The 21,923-nt window shown below is 37.4% G+C and overlaps 2 protein-coding genes across 7 annotated transcripts in view; one reads left to right on the top strand and one right to left on the bottom strand.

Moving 5' to 3' along the window:
- Positions 1–132: 132 nt before the first annotated feature.
- On the bottom strand, positions 133–6,167 carry sumf1 (sulfatase modifying factor 1). Its single transcript, XM_008410100.3, has 9 exons — positions 5,867–6,167; positions 5,103–5,276; positions 4,912–4,986; positions 3,108–3,190; positions 2,828–2,950; positions 2,629–2,743; positions 1,576–1,689; positions 1,422–1,481; positions 133–465 (listed from the first exon to the last, which is right to left on the bottom strand). The coding sequence occupies exons 1-9, from the start codon at positions 6,086–6,088 to the stop codon at positions 364–366; spliced, it is 1,068 nt and encodes a 355-aa protein (XP_008408322.1). The 5' UTR covers positions 6,089–6,167; the 3' UTR covers positions 133–363.
- Positions 6,168–7,614: 1,447 nt separating this feature from the next.
- Positions 7,615–21,923, top strand: part of LOC103465353 (inositol 1,4,5-trisphosphate-gated calcium channel ITPR1-like) — an 87,103-nt gene continuing 72,794 nt past the window's right edge. For 4 of the 6 annotated variants that reach the window (XM_017304784.2, XM_017304780.2, XM_017304783.2 and 1 more), the window contains exons 1-3: positions 7,616–7,859; positions 8,945–9,059; positions 12,773–12,843. In XM_017304784.2, coding sequence (XP_017160273.1) covers positions 8,968–9,059; positions 12,773–12,843 — 163 coding nt within the window. In that variant the 5' untranslated portion in view covers positions 7,616–7,859; positions 8,945–8,967. Of the gene's footprint in view, positions 7,860–8,944; positions 9,060–12,772; positions 12,844–21,923 lie in introns of all 6 variants that reach the window. The other 2 variants (XM_017304779.2, XM_017304776.2) reach the window with 1 other exon arrangement.

The raw sequence follows: 21,923 nt of genomic DNA, 5'->3' as shown, positions 1-21,923 counted from the left end.
TAATTTTACAGCAACCATATTGCAGCATAACAAAACCAAAGTTGTAGTCTTTGTTGTAAATGGTCCTAAACTTAAAAAAAATGACAGCTACAATAATAAAAAGAAGCTGATATAACAAAGACTACAAATCTAATCTTTTTATATTTTATTATAAAAAGTGAAAAACACTCTCAGAGTGAAATAGGATATTTACAATAACCAGACATTTCCTACATTTTCATTTTTGACTCTAAAGTCAGAATAATATGGCAGAAAAAAAAACCCCCAACAAATAAAACACAAAACTGTGCTATCCAGTTCAAATCCTAGTAAACACTTGGGTTACAGATAACAGGGAAGTCTTCATTAAACAAGCAGCTCAGGTTATTGTTTCTCCTGAGAAACACAGCGAAACCCCAGGTTGGAGGCTGAGCTGTCAGGGGTGTTCTGGCTCCGAGCCGCACATCGGTATCTGTAGCAGTAAGACTGACGGAGAGAGAGGAAAGAAGATTACTCTCAGTCAGACTATAATCCTAAAACTGCAGTGGGGATGATTTTAAATTAGGCTTGCTGCTTTGTTTTTCTTCTGCAGAACTTTTTTTTTTGCACAACTCTAGAGCACAAACTGTTTTCTTACACTTGTGTCATGCAGAAAACAAGCAGAAATGTGTGCTGTGAATTTTTATTATACAGCTAACTACAGTCCCATTGCATCCAGTGCTGATGAGTCTAAACATGGATTTCATAACTTTGACAATACATAATTCATCATGTATTTATTTTAAGTTAACGTTCATTTAAATTGCAGCAACATCCTGCTAGGCTGATCATAGATATGAGGACAATCGTTTGCATAACCACTCATCTAATTTACACCTGTCCTGTTTATCTCTTATCACTGTGAAATAAATGGTCAACTTTACAAGATCTGGTTAGCTTTCGGGCTACACTATGTTTCAGTAATGTTCAAATACTCTCTTTTTAGCTTTTAGTATTTTTATATAATTTCATTAAATGTATACACCAATATACTTTAAACTCAAAAATGAAAAGGTTGTCTGAATAAGCAGGAGAACAGGTTACACAGCAGCTAGCAGCATCAAACCTTACACACCAGGAAGAAAGACCAAGCTGGATCCTCCCCCCCCCTTTGTTAATAACAAGGAAGAGATAATAGCTGCAAAGCAGGACTGCACAGTATCAAGTCCAAGTCTTCACTTTGCAGCTCAGTCAGTAACCAGGCCTGGTGTAGATGCTGACATTGAATAAATCTTTCCAAATTATGCAGCAAACTGATGAAATTTGCATAATGATCTGTGACATTTTAAAAAAGACAAAAATGTACAAACAGAATAAATCTGCAAGGGCCAGCATTTATAATGTCCAAGTTAAGAAAGTATAAGACAGAACAATAATAATTACATACAGTTTGCCATCTTTACCTTGTGGCACATGTATGACCCTCCTTTTTTCACCTTGTCTTTGCCTGAAGGGGGACCGGTCTGAAAGACAAGTCAAGGTATTGTTGTTGCTAATGTCTTCCAAAACTGAACTCAATGACAGTAAGATAGAGAAAATCCACACTTTTGCTTTTACCGGATTGTGTTGGTGGTCTGTGGTGTGATGAACGGTCCACCAGTCTGAGGTCCACTCCCAAACATTACCCACCATATCATGTAGACCGAACGAGTTGGCAGGAAAAGACATAACCTGCAAAATATGGGTGTGCAGAAAATATACGATTTTTGAAAAAAATAGAAATATAATTTAATCTGAAGCAAGGCACAAGTATGGCAAAGTATCTTCTTGTAACTTTTTCCACATAGGTTTTCTGCTGGTGAGGTATTTCCTGTTTCCTCCTGTCAAAATCTCAGACTAATATATTAAAATGTAAATCTAGGCTATTTATAGAAACAATTTTCCGTACATAGCAACAGCTTCTTTGCAGAATTTTGCTATTTTGTTGGTATCGATGCTACTCAAGAAAATAATTAAATGTGCTCCTAAAAGCATGCATGTTTTAACTTATGTGTTCAAGCTCAAGTTACTAGGCTTAAGAAACATTGTTCACCACTCCATATTGCCATATTTGGTTATCTTACAATAAATCTCACATGCAGAACTTGCAAGTTGCAATGATGCAACTTTTTCAAGTTCCTCCTTAAACAATCCAGAGCATAAGTTTGCAGATTCAATTTTTTTTTCTTTTGAGAAATGAGTGGTCTAATTTTGAAACAACGCCCAAATCATATTATTGAAGTACAGAGCAAACTCATTCAGAGTTATTTTGGGTATTCGTCCAGCACCAGTTAAAAAGTTTATCTAAATTTGATGTAGATGTTTGTTTGATATGTCTATCTACCTCACATTTGCCCTTGCCAGACAACTAATCAATAATTGTTCTAATATGATGAATTTTGAAGGTCTAAGGTATAAGATACGTCTTCTCCCCTACTAGAGAAGATATAAATCTGTTTTACATCGTAAAGGAATTTGCCTTCGTCCTGAAAACTTTGAGGTGTTGGAGTAAATTTGTAACTGGAGTATATTTCTGAGACAGAGTCTTCTCCTACCTAATCTGGAATATGAAATCTTTGTCACGCCCACAACTACAAAAAAACTTTCCCCTTCACCTCTTGTCCCACTTACAGGAGACGTTTTGACGTATCCGTCCTCTCCGGAATTGTGCACGGGGAAATCCCCTTGCCACAAGTTGGCATAATGTTGTCCCTTTGGGTTCAGTTTATTCCCCCATGGGTAAAGTCTAAGAGGAGATAAAGTGCACCAGCAGGTTAAGTTCAGGCACACTCATGCATGCGTTACTGTACAGTCATAACTCACGTCCCACCTGTCTCGCAAGCCCCCCCTGCAGGCGTACTCCCACTCAGCCTCAGTAGGGAGTCTCTTGTTGGCCCAAGAGCAGAAGGCGACGGCGTCAGCCCAAGAGACGTGTACAACTGGATGATCCAGTCTGCAGAAAACAGGTGTGTTTTCCAAGTATATTTTCATTGATTGCTACTCAGACCCCATTAAATAAAAAATAATAATATTACGATAATGCGTTTTCAGATTGAGGGTCTGTGCATTGAAATGTTATTTTACCAGGCACGTAGTAATGTTTTGCCTACCTGTCTGTGATGTTCGAGTCTTGGCCCTCAGGGTGATTCCAGTTGGCCCCTTTGACTGGGAGCCACCAGGGGGCAGCAGCCACCTGACAGCAAAGAGATGGCAACAGTCGTAACTGGTTAAACTTCTTTCATCCATTATCTCTTCGACTTGTTTTTCTGCTCATGAATTCCTGCCAAAGTTTGTCAGGAACTGTCTTTGCAGAGTACAAATGTCTCTACTGGTTTCCAGAGGTGCGCCGCCCGTGTGCCCCGGGTATCGCCTCAGCCTTACGATCAGGCTGCACAGGACGAAGCAGTAAACACGTGGCTGTCTGGCTTTCGTCTTTGAGAGCCCCGCTGGACTCAGGCCTCCTACAGCTAACATGTGAACCTTCTGAAATATCTCTCACAGCAGGAACATGGAGTGTGTCACCCTGCCTACTTAAAGTCATAAAAACTATTACCTGAATGTGGAGCAGCAGGAAATTGAACTGTGGATGAGTTAGTCCAAAGTTAGAACACTGTGAACAAAGCTACACAACAATGAAAGATGTTTGAAAGACAGGACATTTCAGCTGAGGTTCCAGTTTTTCACCGTCATAAAGGTGCAAACTGTTTCTGGTTTCTAATGCAACCTTTTTACATTGTCCTTATGAACAAACAGATGTAAATTTGAGATTTTATTTAGCTTTTGGCTTTAAAGTATGTTATTCTAGTTCTTCCCCACCTTACTTTTTTATTTTTCATTCCCATGGTTTATTGAAAGGGTGATGCTGCAACAACATGATGCAGACTAAATGATCTCAAACTGAAAAACCTGAAGGAAATCAAGAACAAATGAAAAAAAAAATCACTGACATTTATTGGTCTGTGAAAAATTACACAGCCATTTGTAATGGTTTGAGACCCCAAATGAACCACAGTGAAAGCCATTATTCACAAATTAATAAAATATGTAACAGTGATAAACCTTCCCAGGATTGGCTGGTGAAACAAAACAACTCCAAGACGGCACTGAAAAAAAAAACTGAGATAAAATGGCATCTATAAAATAGTTTGATGCCGAGAGCTACTGCTGAACATAAGGTCTTTCTCACATTTACCAAAAAAATATCTAAATGATCTCCAAGACTCCTGAAAAATTATTCCGTTCAGAGTGAAACTAGTGGAAGGGGTGCAGTGTTTTTTATACATGGAGTAAAACCAACACAATGTTTCAATAAAAGAACACTAGCAAAATGAAAGCCTGAACTTAAATCTGACCGTGTGGCTCATTTAAAATAATTCTGCAAAGATGAGCCCAAAATTTTTTCCAAACTTAAAAAAAAAAAACCTCATTACAAGCTATTGTAAATGAAGATAATGCTAATTAGGGTTACTTTTATCTTATTGTTTTTCCCACGTTATCTTTTTCTTCAAAAATTTTCGTGATGCTCTGAAACATTTACATGTGACAAAAAAAAAAAAAGAAAAAAAGAAAAGAACCAAAAACATTAGAAATCTGTCAGGGGACAAACATTGTTAATTGGAAGGAGTCGTCTCAGGAAGTTGTGAGCATCGTAATATCTATATATCCTTTACTCTTAATGTTCAAACAGACCCAAAAAGCAAGAGGCTGAAGTTGTGTCCAACTTTGATAAAGTGTGTGTGTGTGTGAACGTCTTCAGCTGGTCGTGTTTCAACGATAACAGTTCTGAATGAATAATCTTTTCTCACCACTTACTAAGGTTCAACGTCACATGTGCCAAGTGTCCCTCATTTTGTTGCCTCCGTCGGCATAAGAAACTTAGAGTGACCTTACTCATATCTGCATTAATATACTCACTGCTTGTGTGATTTGGCTTTTGACAGATTCACTCAAGATTCCCTCAAACACAAACGAGTCTCCAAGTTTCTCTGCCTAAAATCAGGAGAAAAAACACGTTTATACCCAGAGAATACTGCAGAACTACAGAAGCATCTAAAAAAAAAAAACCCCACTACATTTGAATATCTCAAAACAGAATTACTTGATACCTCAGTAACATAACCTGTGGCTTTGATGAAGCTCTGGAACTGTTGGGTAGTTACTTCCAGTACGTCCATGTAGAAAGAGTCGACGTGCACCGGTCTCTGTGGCGCCTCGCCATCCTGGGGGATACCTGGGTCATCCGTTCCCATGAGAAACTCTCCTCCAGGTATGAACACCAACTGAATGGAGAGGAAAAACTTCAGCTACACTCAAACCAAACTGTAAACTTATCAGAAATGTTACACACACACACACAGCCCCCCCCCCCACGCACACACACAACAGACGTAAGCAGCAGTTTCAACTGCAACATCCAGAACTGACTATAAAGAACGTCTCAAAAATGACCGACATCAGTTTGCAATCCATCACAAGCTGAAACTTCTAGTTTGTTATGAAGCAACAATAAAAGTCACACTGAAATATTAAGCATTCTACTGGCAAAGGGATAAAGCAAAAATGACTTGCAAGTGGTATCAGCTTTCAAAAGTTTTTAACTGCATTTCTCAACAACTTTATCACGTCTGCTGTGCATTATGCTGTTATTTAACAAAGCCGTATTTTGACTGAATTACACCAAAGTGAATTCTATTTACTGATGAGGCGCCTTTGAAGGCATTTATTTCATCTTTGTAAAATGAGCTGAATACAACTACACAACACACTTTTCAGATTTTTATTCATACATACAAATCCAGGTTATCCCCCGCCACCACCCATATGGACACATTGTATTTGACCGGGTTAATTTGGTGTCAACCCTTCTAACCTGAGAGATTTTCTCATTAGCTGCTGCTGTGTATTTTACACTCGATGCTCGCTCCTCCTTCGAGTCCACAGCACCAGAGGCGGTTCTCCTCAGCTTTTCGCAGCCGCAGCCCGCTGCTCCCTCCGTGGAGGCGGCCTCTTGCTCTCCTCCGCATGAACTCTGAAGACAAACTTCTACATTGACGAGCACTACCGCTAAAAGCAAGAGAGAATTGCGTCCCATTCTGGCAAGTTCCCTCCAGTCGGGATGTGCTCATGTTGATACTCTTACTTCCGCAAAGTCACGTGGGAAGTCAGCTGATCTGACTGGAAGAACATTTTTAACTCTTTACTGACGGTGGTTTCTATATATCTCTCTTGGATCAAAACCTGAGTAGATGTTGCTTGTTTTATTTCTTAAAATGACTAAATGACTGTAGAAGGCCCCGGAGATGATGGTCAGAACTAAGAAGGTCAGTAAAGTTCCACACATTGCAACAAAGCAGTATGGGGTACTGTTTGTAAAGTCACACAAAACTATTTGTTAGCCTGTCATAAGAGAGAAAGAAAGGAGTGCTCATTTTTCAAAGTCTTATTTTCAACGTGCTATTCATACATTTAGAAATGGCGTAGTTCCAAACTAAATATTTACTTCACAAGCTAAATATTTACTTTACAAACTAAATGTAGCTTACAAAAATAAATATTTAGTAAGGAAGCTATCTAGTGTCCAAAGCAAATATTTCACCCCAAATTAAATATTTCTGATTTTAAAACTGATTATATAGTCAAAGTAAATATTTATTTTCCAAAATAATTGTTTTCCAAACTATTTATTATTTTCCAAGCTTGGGAGGGGTGATGCTTGCTAGCTATATTTAGCTTGCTAGCTAAAAATATCTAGCTTGCTAACAAAATTTGAACAAGCTAGATTTAGCTTGTTTGCTAAGCATAGCTAACAAGCTAACATTGTAGCTTGTTGGTTAGCACACCAAACTAATAACAAAATATTTAAGTTGCTAAATAAATATTTTGCTGGCTAGCTAGATATTTAGATGTCTTTATAAATATTTAGATGTCTTTATAAATATTTAGATAATATGAAAATTAGAATGCTGACAAAAATAAAAGCCGGGTCTCGATGATAAAAGCTCCTTCTGGTAACTGAATCGCTTCAGTAGTGGTTTAAATAAAGTTTTTTAATCATTGATTCTTTTCCTCTCCACATAGTACATTTTAATGTTTTAACGGCTATACAGATGTTTTCTTATGGATCCACAGCTACCAAACCAAATATGCTACTGCGACAACAACCTTTCCAGTTCACTCTTAAGTTGCTTTAGGGTGGCTAATATGAACTAATATGAACTATTCATTTCTCAAAGACCTGTAAGTTTTAAGGAGTTGAAGCTTTTTTTATCCCATTCTATATTTTTGCTGTTCCTGCCTATGGCTATTACTATTCCCACCAATGAAACAGGATTACAAAATTATTTAATTTTTGTTCTGGATATTTGTTTTGCTTTGCCACCCAAAGTTATTAGGGATCCCCATCTGGCATCCCGTATAAAAACTCTCTGCAACCGCCCCTGTGCAGACAAACAGTTTAGGTGATAAAAATAACAATACACCAATCTTATCTGTTTGATTTAAGATGCTACAATTTAATCACAAATACAGATTTTTATTTTTTCAATGTTTTTTGACGCTGCTGCGGCTCCGATTTCCTCGGGGTAAAATGAAACCACATTTCCCAGCTATCAACACAGCAGGCGCCTAAAAGAAGAAGAAGAGAAAGAAGTGGCAGCAAGCCAGGCAGCTCAGCTCAGTCAGTGCCTGCTGCCCGCCTGCTGCCTCAGCGAACGCAGCCACGGAAAGCTGTCAGAAACAGGATTATCGGAGCCGCTGACGGCTGGATCTCAGCACTTGGTCCGGCGGAGAGGACGGCCACAGTCATGCTGGCTCTTCTGGTTCGGAGAAAGCTGATCGTCTGAGCTGAGTGCAGCACCACCGAGGTAAAGTTGAGCGCACAACTCTCACAGTTTTGCCATCCTCTTCTTCCTACCTCCAATCCTCTCCCCCTTCTCTCTCTCTCTCCCTTTCTCAGCGGAGAAAAAAAAAAAGATTTGTTTCTTCCTTACATGGTTATTAAAACTCACAGCTGAATGCAGGTAGATTTATACGCTCGCAAGTAATCCGCGAAGACCAACTTTGACAATAGGAACCATTATGAGTCACGGGGCAGCGGTTCTAAAAGTTTTAGAGTTGAGTTTTTCTTTTTTGGTGCGTGGATAAACAATCACATCAGCCTGATGCGCGACTGTTCCGCCCCCATTGTTCGCTGTAAATTGTTTGGTGAAATTTTATTCCCAACACTGCTCAGCGTCTCTGACATGGTGAAATTAAAGCTTCCTGCAGGGAGCCTCGGCGGGGATGACCAGCTGCAGGTGCAGAAACCTCCCTGGTAGGTGGCTGCAGCCTGCAGCCCCTTAAAGCCGCAAAGCGACATCGACAGGTTACTGTAACATTTTCATTTCCAACCGGTTCTATGCAAATCCAGCCAGCCAACCTGACCGGTAGGGCTGGGTCAGCTTCCTGGAAAAGCCACTCTTACTGCGTGTTATTACCTCGAACTGGAAGATGTGGTTTATTTTGTAGGCTAACACAAAATAATATATAATTGTGAATTGGAAGGACAAATGAATATTCATTCAATTATTATCTACACCCCTCCCCAATAATGTCAAAAATGTAATTTGATGTTTACACTGAGATGACTTCTGAAGTGAATTTCAAGCATAGGATTTTATTCAGCAGTATAAGTTTAAAGCCCAACAAATAAAAAATGTTTTATTTGCATTGTTTTTTCCCCTTTGTTTTTATGGTTATGCACCACTTTTTCTTTGAGAACCACATTAAAAACATTGACGTTTTTGGCTTTAATGTGAGAAAATATGACAAGGGTGTAAGTACTTTTGCAAAACACTGTAGGTGAGCTTGATCTTGGTCAAACTTTGTAAAAGTTATACATAAAAAAAGTAGCAGATTTTATTATTTATTTTTTCAATTTCATCGTTTATCTTCTTGTCATCTTTTCCAGGTGCTCTGTAATTGGTGTCAATCATGTCGGATAAGATGTCCAGCTTCTTGCATATCGGGGACATTTGCTCCCTGTATGCAGAGGGATCCACCAATGGCTTCATCAGTACTCTGGGGTATGTTTCCTCAGACTGGTCACATATTATATATAATGTGTATCAGTCTGCTTTTTACACTTTTCTCTGTTCTTTTGCACCAGAGGTTTGATATTATTAATGAAGATGAAAAGCACACCTTTCTAATTAGTTGTGTAGGGGCAAGAATAAGGACTGCAGGCTGAATAAGCTTCCACCTTTATCGTCTCTGAAAGTGTGAGGAGAAAGGGAATGTATGGGCAGGAGACGCAAATAATGAAGTTTGTGTTTGAGAATGTAGCAGCAGGATGGTAGGTGTTTAGGGCAAATACTATCAGACAAAACTCTAGTCAGTCCAGCAGTCTCCCTGGCATCTCATTGTATTGCTCAACCTATTTAATAAATAATATTTTACATTTTCTGAACAGGAAATATAGTGAATAAAATATACCTGATATATCCTCTATGTACTAGTTACTAGTCGAGTTATAAACCTTTATAGCTCCACTGTGAAAATGAGGAGCTGACATTCACAAATGACATTGAAATAAAATCCACCTCAAACCAACGTTTGGTTTGAGGTGATTCCTCTGGAACCTGCTGGAGGAAAAATATCCCAACTTCACAAGATGTGCTTTTATCTTAACAGCTCTGTGGTTCCTCCTATTAGTCTGAAATTTCTCATGTTGACGTCATCAAACCAAAGTTCAGACCTGCCATAATTATACCTGCTGGCCTCAGGTTTTCAACCAGCTTCTGAAAGCAGTAACCTCTTCCCAGAGTCAGAATCTCACTGAGGAAGAAACTGCATCCGGTTTTCTATCACTTTAATATTTCTGCTATAGCTGATGGATATTTGCACATAAAATAAGTCAGTAGAGTTTCATATACAATTTTTATATCTCCGTGTCATGAGGGAGATCTCAGCCGGCTGGTGACAGAAAAAGTAGATCTTGGTCTCAAAAAGTTTGGGCTCCCCTGCACTAGTGGATACAATTCATCCTCAAAAGATGAAAGGCATCTACAGTTTGTAATGGAATCCGATCTGACAGCTCAAGAGTCCTGGTCCTACCCACACCCCCTCTGCCGGCTCATGAAAAAGGGAACGACCCACTGCAAAGACTGAGTCATTATAAAGACATCGTGGCCATTCTTACATGCAGGCACTTCCCACGTAGAGTTATACACACGCTCACGCAGTGAAACCCACTTATCTGCAAAAACTGTCATGAGAGCTTTGGCCAGAAGCCACCCACTCCACAAACAAATCCAACTTCACTGGATTCTTTAGGTCATCTGCCCTCCAGGAAGAAGTTACACAGAGAGGAGAGAGAGCTCTTAATATCACAGTGTTTTCCTTCTGAGATGTTTCCTGCATCAAACTGCAGAACGGGTTCTGTGAGACAAGGTAGACCCAGCAGCTGGAAAGGTTTGAGATGTTTAGAGGTCATACTAATCTGCTAGGTGTTAAGAACCAACCACAAACCTCTGAGGTGAATTGTGAAGTTTTACGTGTCGGCAAATCATCTTCACTTTATATCCAGGCTTCATCTGCTCGTTCCTTTTCCTTCAAAATACGAAGGAGGAGTTTTTTTCCTTCTGTTGTACATATTCTGCTAAATGGGATGTGGGATTTGGCCTCTGTCCCAGCTTGTGTTGCAATAGGCCAAAGATAAATCTGTCACAGAACATTCAAGGCTGCTTATTGGTTTGTTTGTTTTTTGAAAGGAAAGATGGAAAACATATACATGATTTAAAAGGCCCAATGTAGCAGATCCTGAATTCAGCAACAGCAACTGCTGAGTTCAGGATTGCAGGTATTTGCAGATTGCAGGTATAAAACATAGAGACCCATTGAATAAACTTAGAATATTCTTGAAAAGTCCGTTCATTTCAGAAATTTTTTACACTTAGTAAAACACATTATATAGATAAATTACACAGAGAAGGATGTTTGAATGCCTTTATTTCCATTAATAATTATGTCTTTCTGCATACTGTTAAGAAAACATGAAATTTAAAATTAGGATATTACATGAGAGCAATAAAAACAAATATTATACAGAAATATAGCCTTAATGAAAAGTAGGTTTTATACCTGCTGAAAAATGGTCAAAAGGTACTTTTAATCTGATGAATAAACTTCATTGGATATGACTGTAAATGCTCTGTTTAAGTGTGTATGGTTAAATCTGGCTTCCACATACAGATGTTTGGACACTCTGGTTTTGCAGCTGGACAAAATCTCAAATTGAAATTGTCATTGTAAACTACACTCACCATCCTCTTGATTATGTACACACCGCGAGTGCAGGGTCTTCAGAAATGCCTCAGTTTTTGATAACATAGATAAAATCTATGTTATCAAGGTTTGTTCTGAGATTTTTGTCCATATTGAACATGATCACATCACACAATTGCTGCACACCTACGACATAAATTTCATGCTGTTCACACGCATTCGCAAAGGTGTTTTGAACACCCGATAAGCTTTGGTTTAGAGACTGAAAGACTGTTTCTATGGCTGGACCACAGCATACAAAATGTTGTTGTCGCAGTATAAATGTACAACATTGGAATAGGCCAAAGATAACCGCTACCCTCAAATACCTCTAAGTGGTAATTCCATTTAGAGGTATGAATTAAATGACATTTGTTTGTTGTTGTTTTTTGTCCACTGAAGATACCAGACAGATTCTTCTCTGTGTTTATTGAATTTGCACATTTTGGAACGTAAGCAGCAACCATTTTAGAAAATTCTGGTGAAAATAACATGGGCAGCAGTCCAAAAACCTCCTGTAAGCACAGAGACCATCGATGTTGACTGCATGTGAGCACTAAGATCACCTGTGCAGCCTTCCATTCCTCCAGAGCAGTCACATGCCGATCCTCACACTGTAGCTAAAAATGTCAGGAAGAGTTGCACCAGTCAGAATTTTGTGCCTAATATTTTGATGTATTTTCTAAAGTTTTTGAATTGTCTCTTTCCTTAAGATCTATAATTAAAGACATTATGTGTTTTGTTTTGTTCCTCCCTGCTGTGTAGTTGTTAAGAATTTATATTAAGAGTGACAGTCCAGCCTTGTTGAGTGAGCAGTTGCTGTAAAATGTTGTTTTTTTCTGTTGTCCTAAGACAAAGAAAAATGGTAACAGACTGCCCATTTTATTCTGTCTTTAGCATATTCATTACCTGTTTATTGACTAACACAAAGAGCATTTCAAACATAGCAGTTCCTGGGTGTATTCCCAACTTTATCGCTGAGATTTCCAAAACCCTGCATTTCCAAACACACCATGTTTGATAGTGGATCGAGATTAAAACCTGAAAATGATTTTAAAAAAGAGCAATTTTGCCCTGCTCAGTTTTATTTTTACCTGCTACAATTTATGCTCTCTCTCACTTTCTTGCAGCCTGAACCAATCAAAGACATGTCTTTTGTCTGTTTTTGGAAAATACAGATTGTTTTATATACATTCTCACACCTCTGCCTGACTAAAATTAGCTAGCGTTGAGTCTTCACACAGTAACAGCATCTGTCCTGAACAGGGTTGTTGTCGGTGCAACCTGGTAAAACTAGCATATACTTTGTTCACTAGGATCCAGACTGACATGGGCCAATTATGATGAAAATGGTACAATTTTCTCAACAGCTCTCTTTGCATCTCCTAAAACCCTAAAACACAGATTTCCTCTTTTTTGTGAGTCAGCTATGTATTACACTGTTTTACCTTTATTACTTGTTTTATTTTTACAGCTTGGTGGATGACCGCTGCGTTGTCCAGCCTGATGCCGGAGACCTCGGTAATCCCCCAAAGAAGTTTAGAGGTAAGAAGCAGCCCTTTGTATTCTCTGGTGCTCTGGTGTTATAACCCTATCTGCAGTCTGTTGATACTGCAGAGTGTGTTGGAGACAACGCTGAATGTGTTGTGCTGTGTCTCTTTGGTGATGGCCACAATGTCTCTGCCCACTGGACTTCAAACAGACCTGCCTTTGTCCGTGTTAATGATGTGACTACGTGTGCTTGTGCGTGTGCATGTGCTCACGTATATGTGCCAACATATTTGTGCATGTGTTCATTCCCTGCTTGTGTGCTTGCTTGCACACATCTGTCCAAGTAAGGCCAGATAGGGAGAATCAGCACTGATGGTGATTAGTTGAAACAACAAAGTTGCTGTATTGGTAAAAGCCTTGAGTTGATACTTTTGCTGAACTTCCTATTAATAGTAGTTTCCTATTAATATACAGGAAGCAAAGCTTGTGACCCACAATTCTCAGACTGGAAACGTCACTCAATTCTCAGACTGGAAACGTCACTCAATAGAGGCACGGCACAGTGTCCTACTATGAGCATATGGGGTTACGACAACACAGGAGAACTGCAGCAGAGCAGCTTTTTCCACAAATGCATCACTGTGCAAAAGCTTTAGATCACAATCTCCTCATTTATCTTTAATTTGCTTCCAAACAGCAAATTAAGCTCTAAAAAAATGGTTATCAGCAGGTCTTTTTTTCTCAATCTTATTTCTCACACATTTTCTATCAAACGCTCTAAAATTGCACTTTATTTGTCAGATTTAAATTTTGTGGCTGATTTCTGATCTCTGGTCTTTGTGAAGCTTTGACCCGCTTCTGATTTTGACCAATTCTGCTTTCGCTTGGAGACAGATGAAGTACAAGAACACCATTCAGAAATTTTTTTTTTCTTGTTCCCATGAGCAGTCGTTAATTATTTGGAGTGTGTGCAGTTAACAGAGGAATCACCGGAAATGGGGTTTTACTAATATCCTGCAAATACAAAATGATTAGGAATAATTTTGCACAACTTATATTGCTGCATCAAACTAGATTTCAATACTCTTGATTTTTGTCACTGTTGGAGGCAGATGATGTAATCAAGTCCCCTTTTTAGTTTCAGGCTGGTTTGGTTTTGTTATGAACAGTTCTTGCAGAAGAGGAAGTCTCATACAAATATGTAGAAGAAAACTGAAGAACATGCTTTCAAGTTTTCTCTCTCAGGTCAGCATGTTACTTTACACACACTCTTGAAATGCCTTCTTTAGGCACCAGCAACGTTGGGTCAAAGCAACTTAATATACGGACTAATCAGATTTTGCCTGATTGGTGCCTGCTGACTATAAAAGTAATTTGGTTTAGTCTTATTTCATTTAAATATGTAAAATATAACATTTTTCTGGTTGTTTTTATTCATAGAAGCTTTTTTCAACAGTCTGAAAGCGGCTTTTGAAATGAATCTTTGGAAAGCATCAGTGTAGCTCTAATATTAGTTCCTTACTTGAGATCCAGTGCTGTGGAAAATGTTTATCTAGACTAGGGCAGCAACTAACGATTATTTTACTAATCAATTTATTATGATGAATAATTGATTATTCATCACAATAAAAATGTTTTTTAATGTTCCAATAAAAAATTGAGCATTCTGCAGATTAAGATGATGTATATTAAACAAAGAATTTCCTTTTTGAAACATGAAAATAAATATTTGATTGCCTAAAATGCATCAACATCGCATAAGTCTACACCTTTTCATTTGCAGTAAAGGATACATCTGCAGCTTAAAAACCTTTAACAGTGGAAACCCCAGGCCTTTCTGCTTGAGTTAACATCAATATAGTGTAGGACTAATCTGTTGACTTTTTTTGGAATAACCGATTGGATAGAAAAAGGTGTTTAATAGGAGTTTGCAAGTTTACTGATTTATTGAATCTCAATAGGCTTTTTAGGTCCAGTCAAACAGAAAATCTTTACTTTTCTGTCAAGAGCAAACTTCTCTCTATATCAAAAGTTTTGTGTCATTTATAAATTCAGCTAAAGCTGTGGGAAAAAGTGGTATGTCCAATAAAGAGCCAAAGACTATGTTTTAAATATGTTTCTGACTAGCTGTCTGCTTGGTACACCCTTTGAATTGAGGAGCATTTTAAGGAAGAAAAGAAACAACTTATAAATAAAAATCCTGTCTCTAAAAACGGTTAGCTTATGAACAACAAAAGGAATAAAAAGCAGCAAAGGTTGAAAGGAAAAAAAATCAATTGAAAACAAGGACAAAATGTAATCAAGATTATTTTACAAATTTAAAATAACATTTGCTTGTTAAAAGTAAAACTTTAAGTAACAAGAGGTGGAATACAGTCAACGGTTTTTCAAATAAGTTGGGATTTGATGCATTAAAAAGGGAATGTATGAGGAAACTCCTAAATAGAAATAATTTGCATGAGGAAATGATTATAAAAAAATGTATGCACTGTGCTTAACACTCCATGTTTAAAATGATTTACCTACAGTGTTTGCATACTTACAATCCTTGTAATGCTTCTCTTTTATAGACCAGAGCATCTGTAGCTGCAACAGACTTTGTCACACATCTACATTAGTTGCCATAGATTTTTCATCTCCATTACTGCACTTGTTGTTTTTAAAGCCGTGCCATTAAGAATTAGCTACTTATACATTTTACATATGTTGCATAATTACAGTTGCACCTTTGTCTCCTAACAAATGCATATTCAGTTTAAAGTAGCTGAAATAAAGTTAGCTGAAACATTTTTATTATCAAACAAAACCAATTTCTCTCTTGATTCATGCAAGTTGCCAGCACAGTAACGTGGGCTGTTGACTAATTAAAGAGCAGATTACCCGTGGGTGTCACGTCCTGTGAGGAATCCTAAAATAGTCAAAATGGTGCTAACCTTGAAAGGAAACTGTTCATGTGGACATCCATTTAGATATTTATTCTGAGAACACATCCTGTTTTTGTGTAAACGGCATTCATTGGCTGAGAAACATCCTTTTAATGGCTAGTTTAAAGTGGTAACTAGCATAGTTACATATATTAATATCGATGCATTCTTACAGATCTTTGAGGTTTTTTTTGTCTTGGAAGTGGCATTCTACATTTGTTATAAACAACAATAACCTGAGTAAATGAAAAACATCTATTGAAGATTTTTTTTAAAAGAGTATAAAAAAGGTTTCCAAACCAACCTGTTGTAATGATTTGCGTAACCACATAGTTTTGATTTAGTTTCACTGGCCACACCCAGACTTGATTACTGATTGAGGTGTAGAATTGAGAATAATTAAATATGTGGTTTGACAAGAAGCAAACTCAATTAAAAAAAAAGAAGTTATACTTCATGCTCTAAAGAAATTCAAGAACAGATGAGAGAGGTAATTGACATTTATCTGAATTTAAATTGTGCTTTTCTAGTCACACCCACCACTTTTGCCATAGAAGCAAATTCACCCAGCCACATTCACTGATTATCACAAATAATACACCGATCAGTAGGCAGCCTGGGATTAATTGCCTTGCCTATATGCACACAGTTATGGAATAACAGAGGAAGCTAGAATTGAACCCAAAACTTTGGCATTGCATGACAAGAACTGATCCCATTTAATCTAATGAATCTATTCTAACTAGCTGTCGACTCATTTCTCACCCTCTACTCTGCTGCTCACTATAAAAGAGCAGCCAAGTTATTATTAATCACCAGTCATGTAAAGACTTATTTTTAGTAAACAGCACAGTAAAGACAATTGGTATTAAATTAGGGATTTTCAAAGTATGGAGTGTGTCACCCTTGGGGGGGTGTTAAAGGAGGCAGGAAAAAAGTAAAATATAAAAAGTGACTGCAAATGTTTATCCAATTTTACCAAGGCAATGCCAGAGACACAATGGGTAGATTTTTAATATCTACAGCTACTGTGAGCAATGCTGTGTTCAGACCGAAGGCGGGTTGAGCGTCAGGGGCGTCTGGTTTACATTCAAAGTCTATGTGGACGTGAGACGTCTCGCAGATCTAGTGCTGCGTGTTTGAAGTGTTTTGAGAGTTCGACGCGCATCCGACACATGCATCTAGATTGTGAAACTCACCAAATGAACAACACCTCTGAATTATCTGGTGAATTCAAACACAGAGGAACCTGACGACGATATTCTCTTTCTTTCAGTAAATAAAGCAAAATAAAGCCTACCTTTTCTGTGCAAAAAACAAGACATTTTTAAAGAAAATTTTTTTTTTCTTTGATCCTTGTTCACTTAAAAGCTTTTTTTTTATACAAAGAGTAGATTGAGATTTTTTTTTTCCAATATCTGAACGTTGGAAGTATTGCATTGGGGAAAAAAAAGCAATATCATTATTATCACATGCATTGTCCTCTGACTATACAATATGTATTCTTATTTTTCTTAGTGGCGCCTGGTACAAAACTGCAGAGTATGCTTTTAATTTTTAATTTCTTTGCTTGTTTTTGGAGATTTTTTTTTTTGTATTTTGTCATCAGTGACGTTAACTGCATGGAAGAAGTTTAGCCCCATTCGATTCTTCTTGCTTTTAACCACTTCTGATTTTGTTTCTACTGTATGTACTCAATATTTCATCAACCATTGCACAAAGAGATCAAGAGAGGGGGAAAATGGCAAGAGGCTCCTCCCAATGCACGTCTCGAGCAATTTTGATGCTCAAAATCAAAGTACACAAACATCACAGCACAGGTGTTGGATGCATTTTGAAGCGCGTTTGGTCTGCATGCATTATATGGAGACAAAATAAGAAAAGAAAAAGAAAGAATAAAATTATTTTAAATTGGGATTTTAATGCTCTGGATCTGAAGATGCATCACTGCCACAGCAGTTACGCTTCCAGCCAAAGTGAAATATTAAGTTGTTAACAGGTGTCACTTTATTAACAGGGTTTGGCTGTTAGTACGAAAGACTATATTAGCAGCTGCAGCTCCCTTGTGTTAGATGTGACCCACTCAGGCTCATCGATCCTTCAGGCAGTCTGGTGGGAGTGACCTGAGCACCTAAAAGGTCATAGAAGCATATCAAACACAGAGGAAGTGAGTGAGCTAGCTTTAGCCTGGTGCTTCAGAAAACTTCCCTCAATGCAAAGATCTTCAGCTGCAGGGAGATGTGCATGTACAGTCTTGTGAAAAAGTCTTTTGCCACGTGGCTATACTAACACTTTGTATGTGTGCGAAGTGTTACCTACAAAGGTTTGTACTGTTTGTGTTTATTTTTTGTCTCACCAGAACGTTTCAGATTGTTAAATAAATGTTAATGTAACCAAAGAAACCTGACAACATAATAGTGATCAATTAGTTTATTTAAAATAAAGAAGTGGCTTAAATAGAACCACTCTGACAATGTGAAATAGGCTAGAAGATCTCAAAACACAGAGTTATATAACGCCTCTGAATCATATTTAGTGACATTATTTATCCAGGAACACAAATGCCAATTTCACATTTGACAGAAAACAGCTTGATGGTCCCCAAGAGTATTGGAGAAGTATTTTGTGAACTTTGGAGACAAAAGTGAAATGTTTAGGAAGGTGTGCATTCGGCTACATCTGTTGTTTAACCTACATTTTTACTAAATTAAATTTTCTATTTTGTCATTTATCCACTTGTGATGTTGTGTTTATTGTGAAGCACTTTGGTCAGCTGAGGCTGTTGTAACTGTGCTGTACAAATAAACTTTGACTTGACTGCACAACACATCAGAAAAAGAGCCTCACACTGTAAGAAAATCCCGAAGGAGAACATCAGGCCATCATGTCATCGTACTGAAAATCTGATGAGAATCTACACAAAAATGTATTGTTGTTTTCTTTTTCCCACACTCTTTTCTACCAGATGTTATGAAATTCAACCAGAGGTTTGCGTGATCTTGCTGATAGAGAAGCATGCGAACCAAACTGCAGTCAGACTTCCACCCTGGTAGAGGAACTATAATTGTTTGTAAGTCCAGTGGCAGCTTAGTTAGTTGTAGAAATTATTTCACTAATTAGGATGTCCTTATTCTCTTAATCATGATTCATTTTAAAAGGTTTGACAGAAAAACACAACTTTCCCAAAGATCATAGCTTTCACAATAATAAGTTTGAAGGGTTTTTTTTAGGATCATAGACTGCTATGGTTATATCTTCACGTGTGAAGATAAGATGTGTTTTAAAAATATAAACAAATAAGATGACAACTAAGCAACATTTCCAGAGTGATGTCATTAAACGAAGAAGCAAGCTTTGACAAATGTATGACAACCACGATTCTTAAAAAGAAAAAAAACAAAACATATGTGCTCGTGTTCCTCGACTGCAAATCTCTAACCAACATTTCATAAAAGAACGCCTGCAGCTCCAAATGTTTGTGCATTCAGGCACAAGCTGCATGGGACCTGCATGTGTTGGCATGTCTCTGCTGCAAACCAGTATATCTAGGAATAAATATTGCAATGTCGGGCAAAGCCTTCTACTCTATTTTATTTGATTTATAGTAACTGAGAAATGCAGTACTATAAAACTTCATTGAGTTAACTGAGATTCAGTTTGTCACAATCCTCCAGCTGTCCAAGTTCATTAAGTGCTTTGAATATAAGCAATAGTTTTGTTTGTTTTATTCGAGCATGTCAACATAATATATGCGTCAGATTCTGTCGCTCATCGTGGTTTTCAGATCCAGTGTCTTCGCTTTCTCTCCTGTTGTCTTTTCTTTGTTTCCCATCATTTTGTCGCACTTGTTCTCCAATCCTATATTATTACCCTTTATAGTTCATAGAGCATGTTCAGCAAACACGCTGTATGTGCTGCTTGTTGAAAAGCTGCTTTTCTGTTTTGGCTGGTCCTGCTCTGATTAGCTCATTTTAGATGAGAGTCCTGCAGGGAAACAGAAAATGTTTGCACATGACACTGGAATTACTCCAATTAGGCAATTTCCAGAGCAATTGACTGCAGTAAGCAAGGATTCACCAGACCAATAGTCATTTTTGTCAACTGATAACTGATTCGAAGCTGGTGCTTCTTTGAAGCTTTGGTAAAAATAATACATTAATCCCCTCAAAATAATTCCTTTGCTAGGTCCTCTTGGCGTTACTGTCACTGCTGAGGTATGCTTAACATTTCCTCCTAACGTAAACACAGCTCTCTCCTCACCATTATAATCTCTCACATGAAGCCTGTATCTGCACTCTGAAACATCTGCTTTGGTTACATTGTGCTAAAATATTATGGGACAGAAATCATCACCAGCTCATTCATGAGTGGAGCCGTGCTGCACCCTGTTGTGACATCTCCTAAAGTTACGTCCTGCCAAAAAGCTAGGTATAAAAAAAACATTTCTATTTAAAATTAAATATAAATGCGAAAATATTGATTACATTTTCAGTCATACTTATTTGAATATTAGATACAGAGTAAAACAGAAACTTGAAAGCTCCTTCGGGATTTTATTTTAGCCCTCAATCTGTCATTAACTATCAACAACTTCATCTTCGTTAATAAGTAATTAGTTAAAGTTTTTACCTCAGTAGACTTGTCGGGCAAAAATCCCTCTTGAACATTGCAGAGTCTAACACCGTGTCCTGCACCATCTTGATTTGTAAATTATTAAAACTATGCATTAAAAGTGAATCAGTGAAGTGAATTAATTCCTCTCCAAACAGATCAAGCAAACACACCTACTGACGATGCTAAAACCAAATCAACTTTCTGTAGTTTCCATTAATGCTTTGTTAGTGCTCTTTCATTTGGCTCACATTAGCAGCCTTTTCAGTCACTCTATTATTATATTTTATTAGTACCATTTTATGGTCTTTGAAACTGACTAAAAGGAACATGTAATGCACTCTTTAATCTCAACTAATTGGTTTTCCAGACAAATCTAACTTGCTTCGGCATGCATCCGTCACATTTTTCAGTCATCTTTTTTCTGATCTAGGGTTATGTTACTCTGATGCTTATTATGCTGCTTTTGAACCTCAGCAGAGAAGCTTTAATGGGGAAACCACCAATGTTTCATGTCTCAAACTGTTGAATAGGCCACATTAAAGAATGATGGGACCTATAAAGGCCTATCATTCAGGTCCATATGGGACCTTTACTACAAAGTAAATAAGCAATATTAAACTTACTCGGTGTGCAATACTGAATACTGCTGAACTGTGAGATAAAACAATTTATATATTTTTTATTAATATTGCATTTGCCCCTCATTTTCTAATGCCTCCCTGGGCAAATGCCAAAAACTGCATTTGTTCCCTAGGCAAGACACTGAACGTCTGGATGTCTGCTGCTGCTGTGTGCATCAGTGCATATATAAACTGTACTTGATAAGGTCTACTTAAAGCTGCAGTAGGTAATTTTTATGAAGATATGATTTTTACACATTTATTAAAACTCTCACTATGTTACAGTATAATATGAGACATATAATCTGTGAAAAAATCAAGCTCCTCTGCCTCCTCTCAGTGGTCCTACGAATTAATTAATTTGACTTCATCAAATTAAGCAAAAAACAGTTATATATATATATATATATATATATATATATATATATATATATATATATATATATATATATATATATAGCTCTAAACATTAATAGTCAGGTGTATACAAATTATGCCTTTGGCTTAAATTGAGAAAAAAGTGCATCTTTCCTCCAAAATGTGCAAAATGTAAATATTTACCATTGCAATCTTGCAGCTTTTGTTTAATGAGATTTTCTAGAATGTATCACATTATCAATGCTAATTGGATACAGTCTTGCCTGATGTTCCAGATGTTTCATTGCTTCAAACTGAAATTATGAATATGTTGATTTTTTTATTTGAAAAGTAACTCATATTTTCTTGTCCAATATTGCCTTATTTTCTTGTTCTGCAATCCACATGCTGATTGCTGAAGTCAGACCACTGAGTAACAAACAAACTCATTAGCGGTGCTCAAATGCAGAGATGGTGAAATGCAGAGATAACTCTTCAGCGCTGCTTTGTATTATCTACTTGTTGTGATTCCCACTGTTTTAAATGTCACATTACTTGTATGAAGGAAGGTTTTATGGGGGCAGCTCTTTGTGGTCATGTTATTATGCTACGATTTTAA

Source organism: Poecilia reticulata, chromosome 5 (genome assembly GCF_904066995.2).
Source record: "Poecilia reticulata chromosome 5, P_reticulata-male-v2, whole genome shotgun sequence".
Lineage (NCBI taxonomy): Eukaryota > Metazoa > Chordata > Actinopteri > Cyprinodontiformes > Poeciliidae > Poecilia > Poecilia reticulata.
This window is presented reverse-complemented; position numbering and strand designations above follow the sequence as displayed.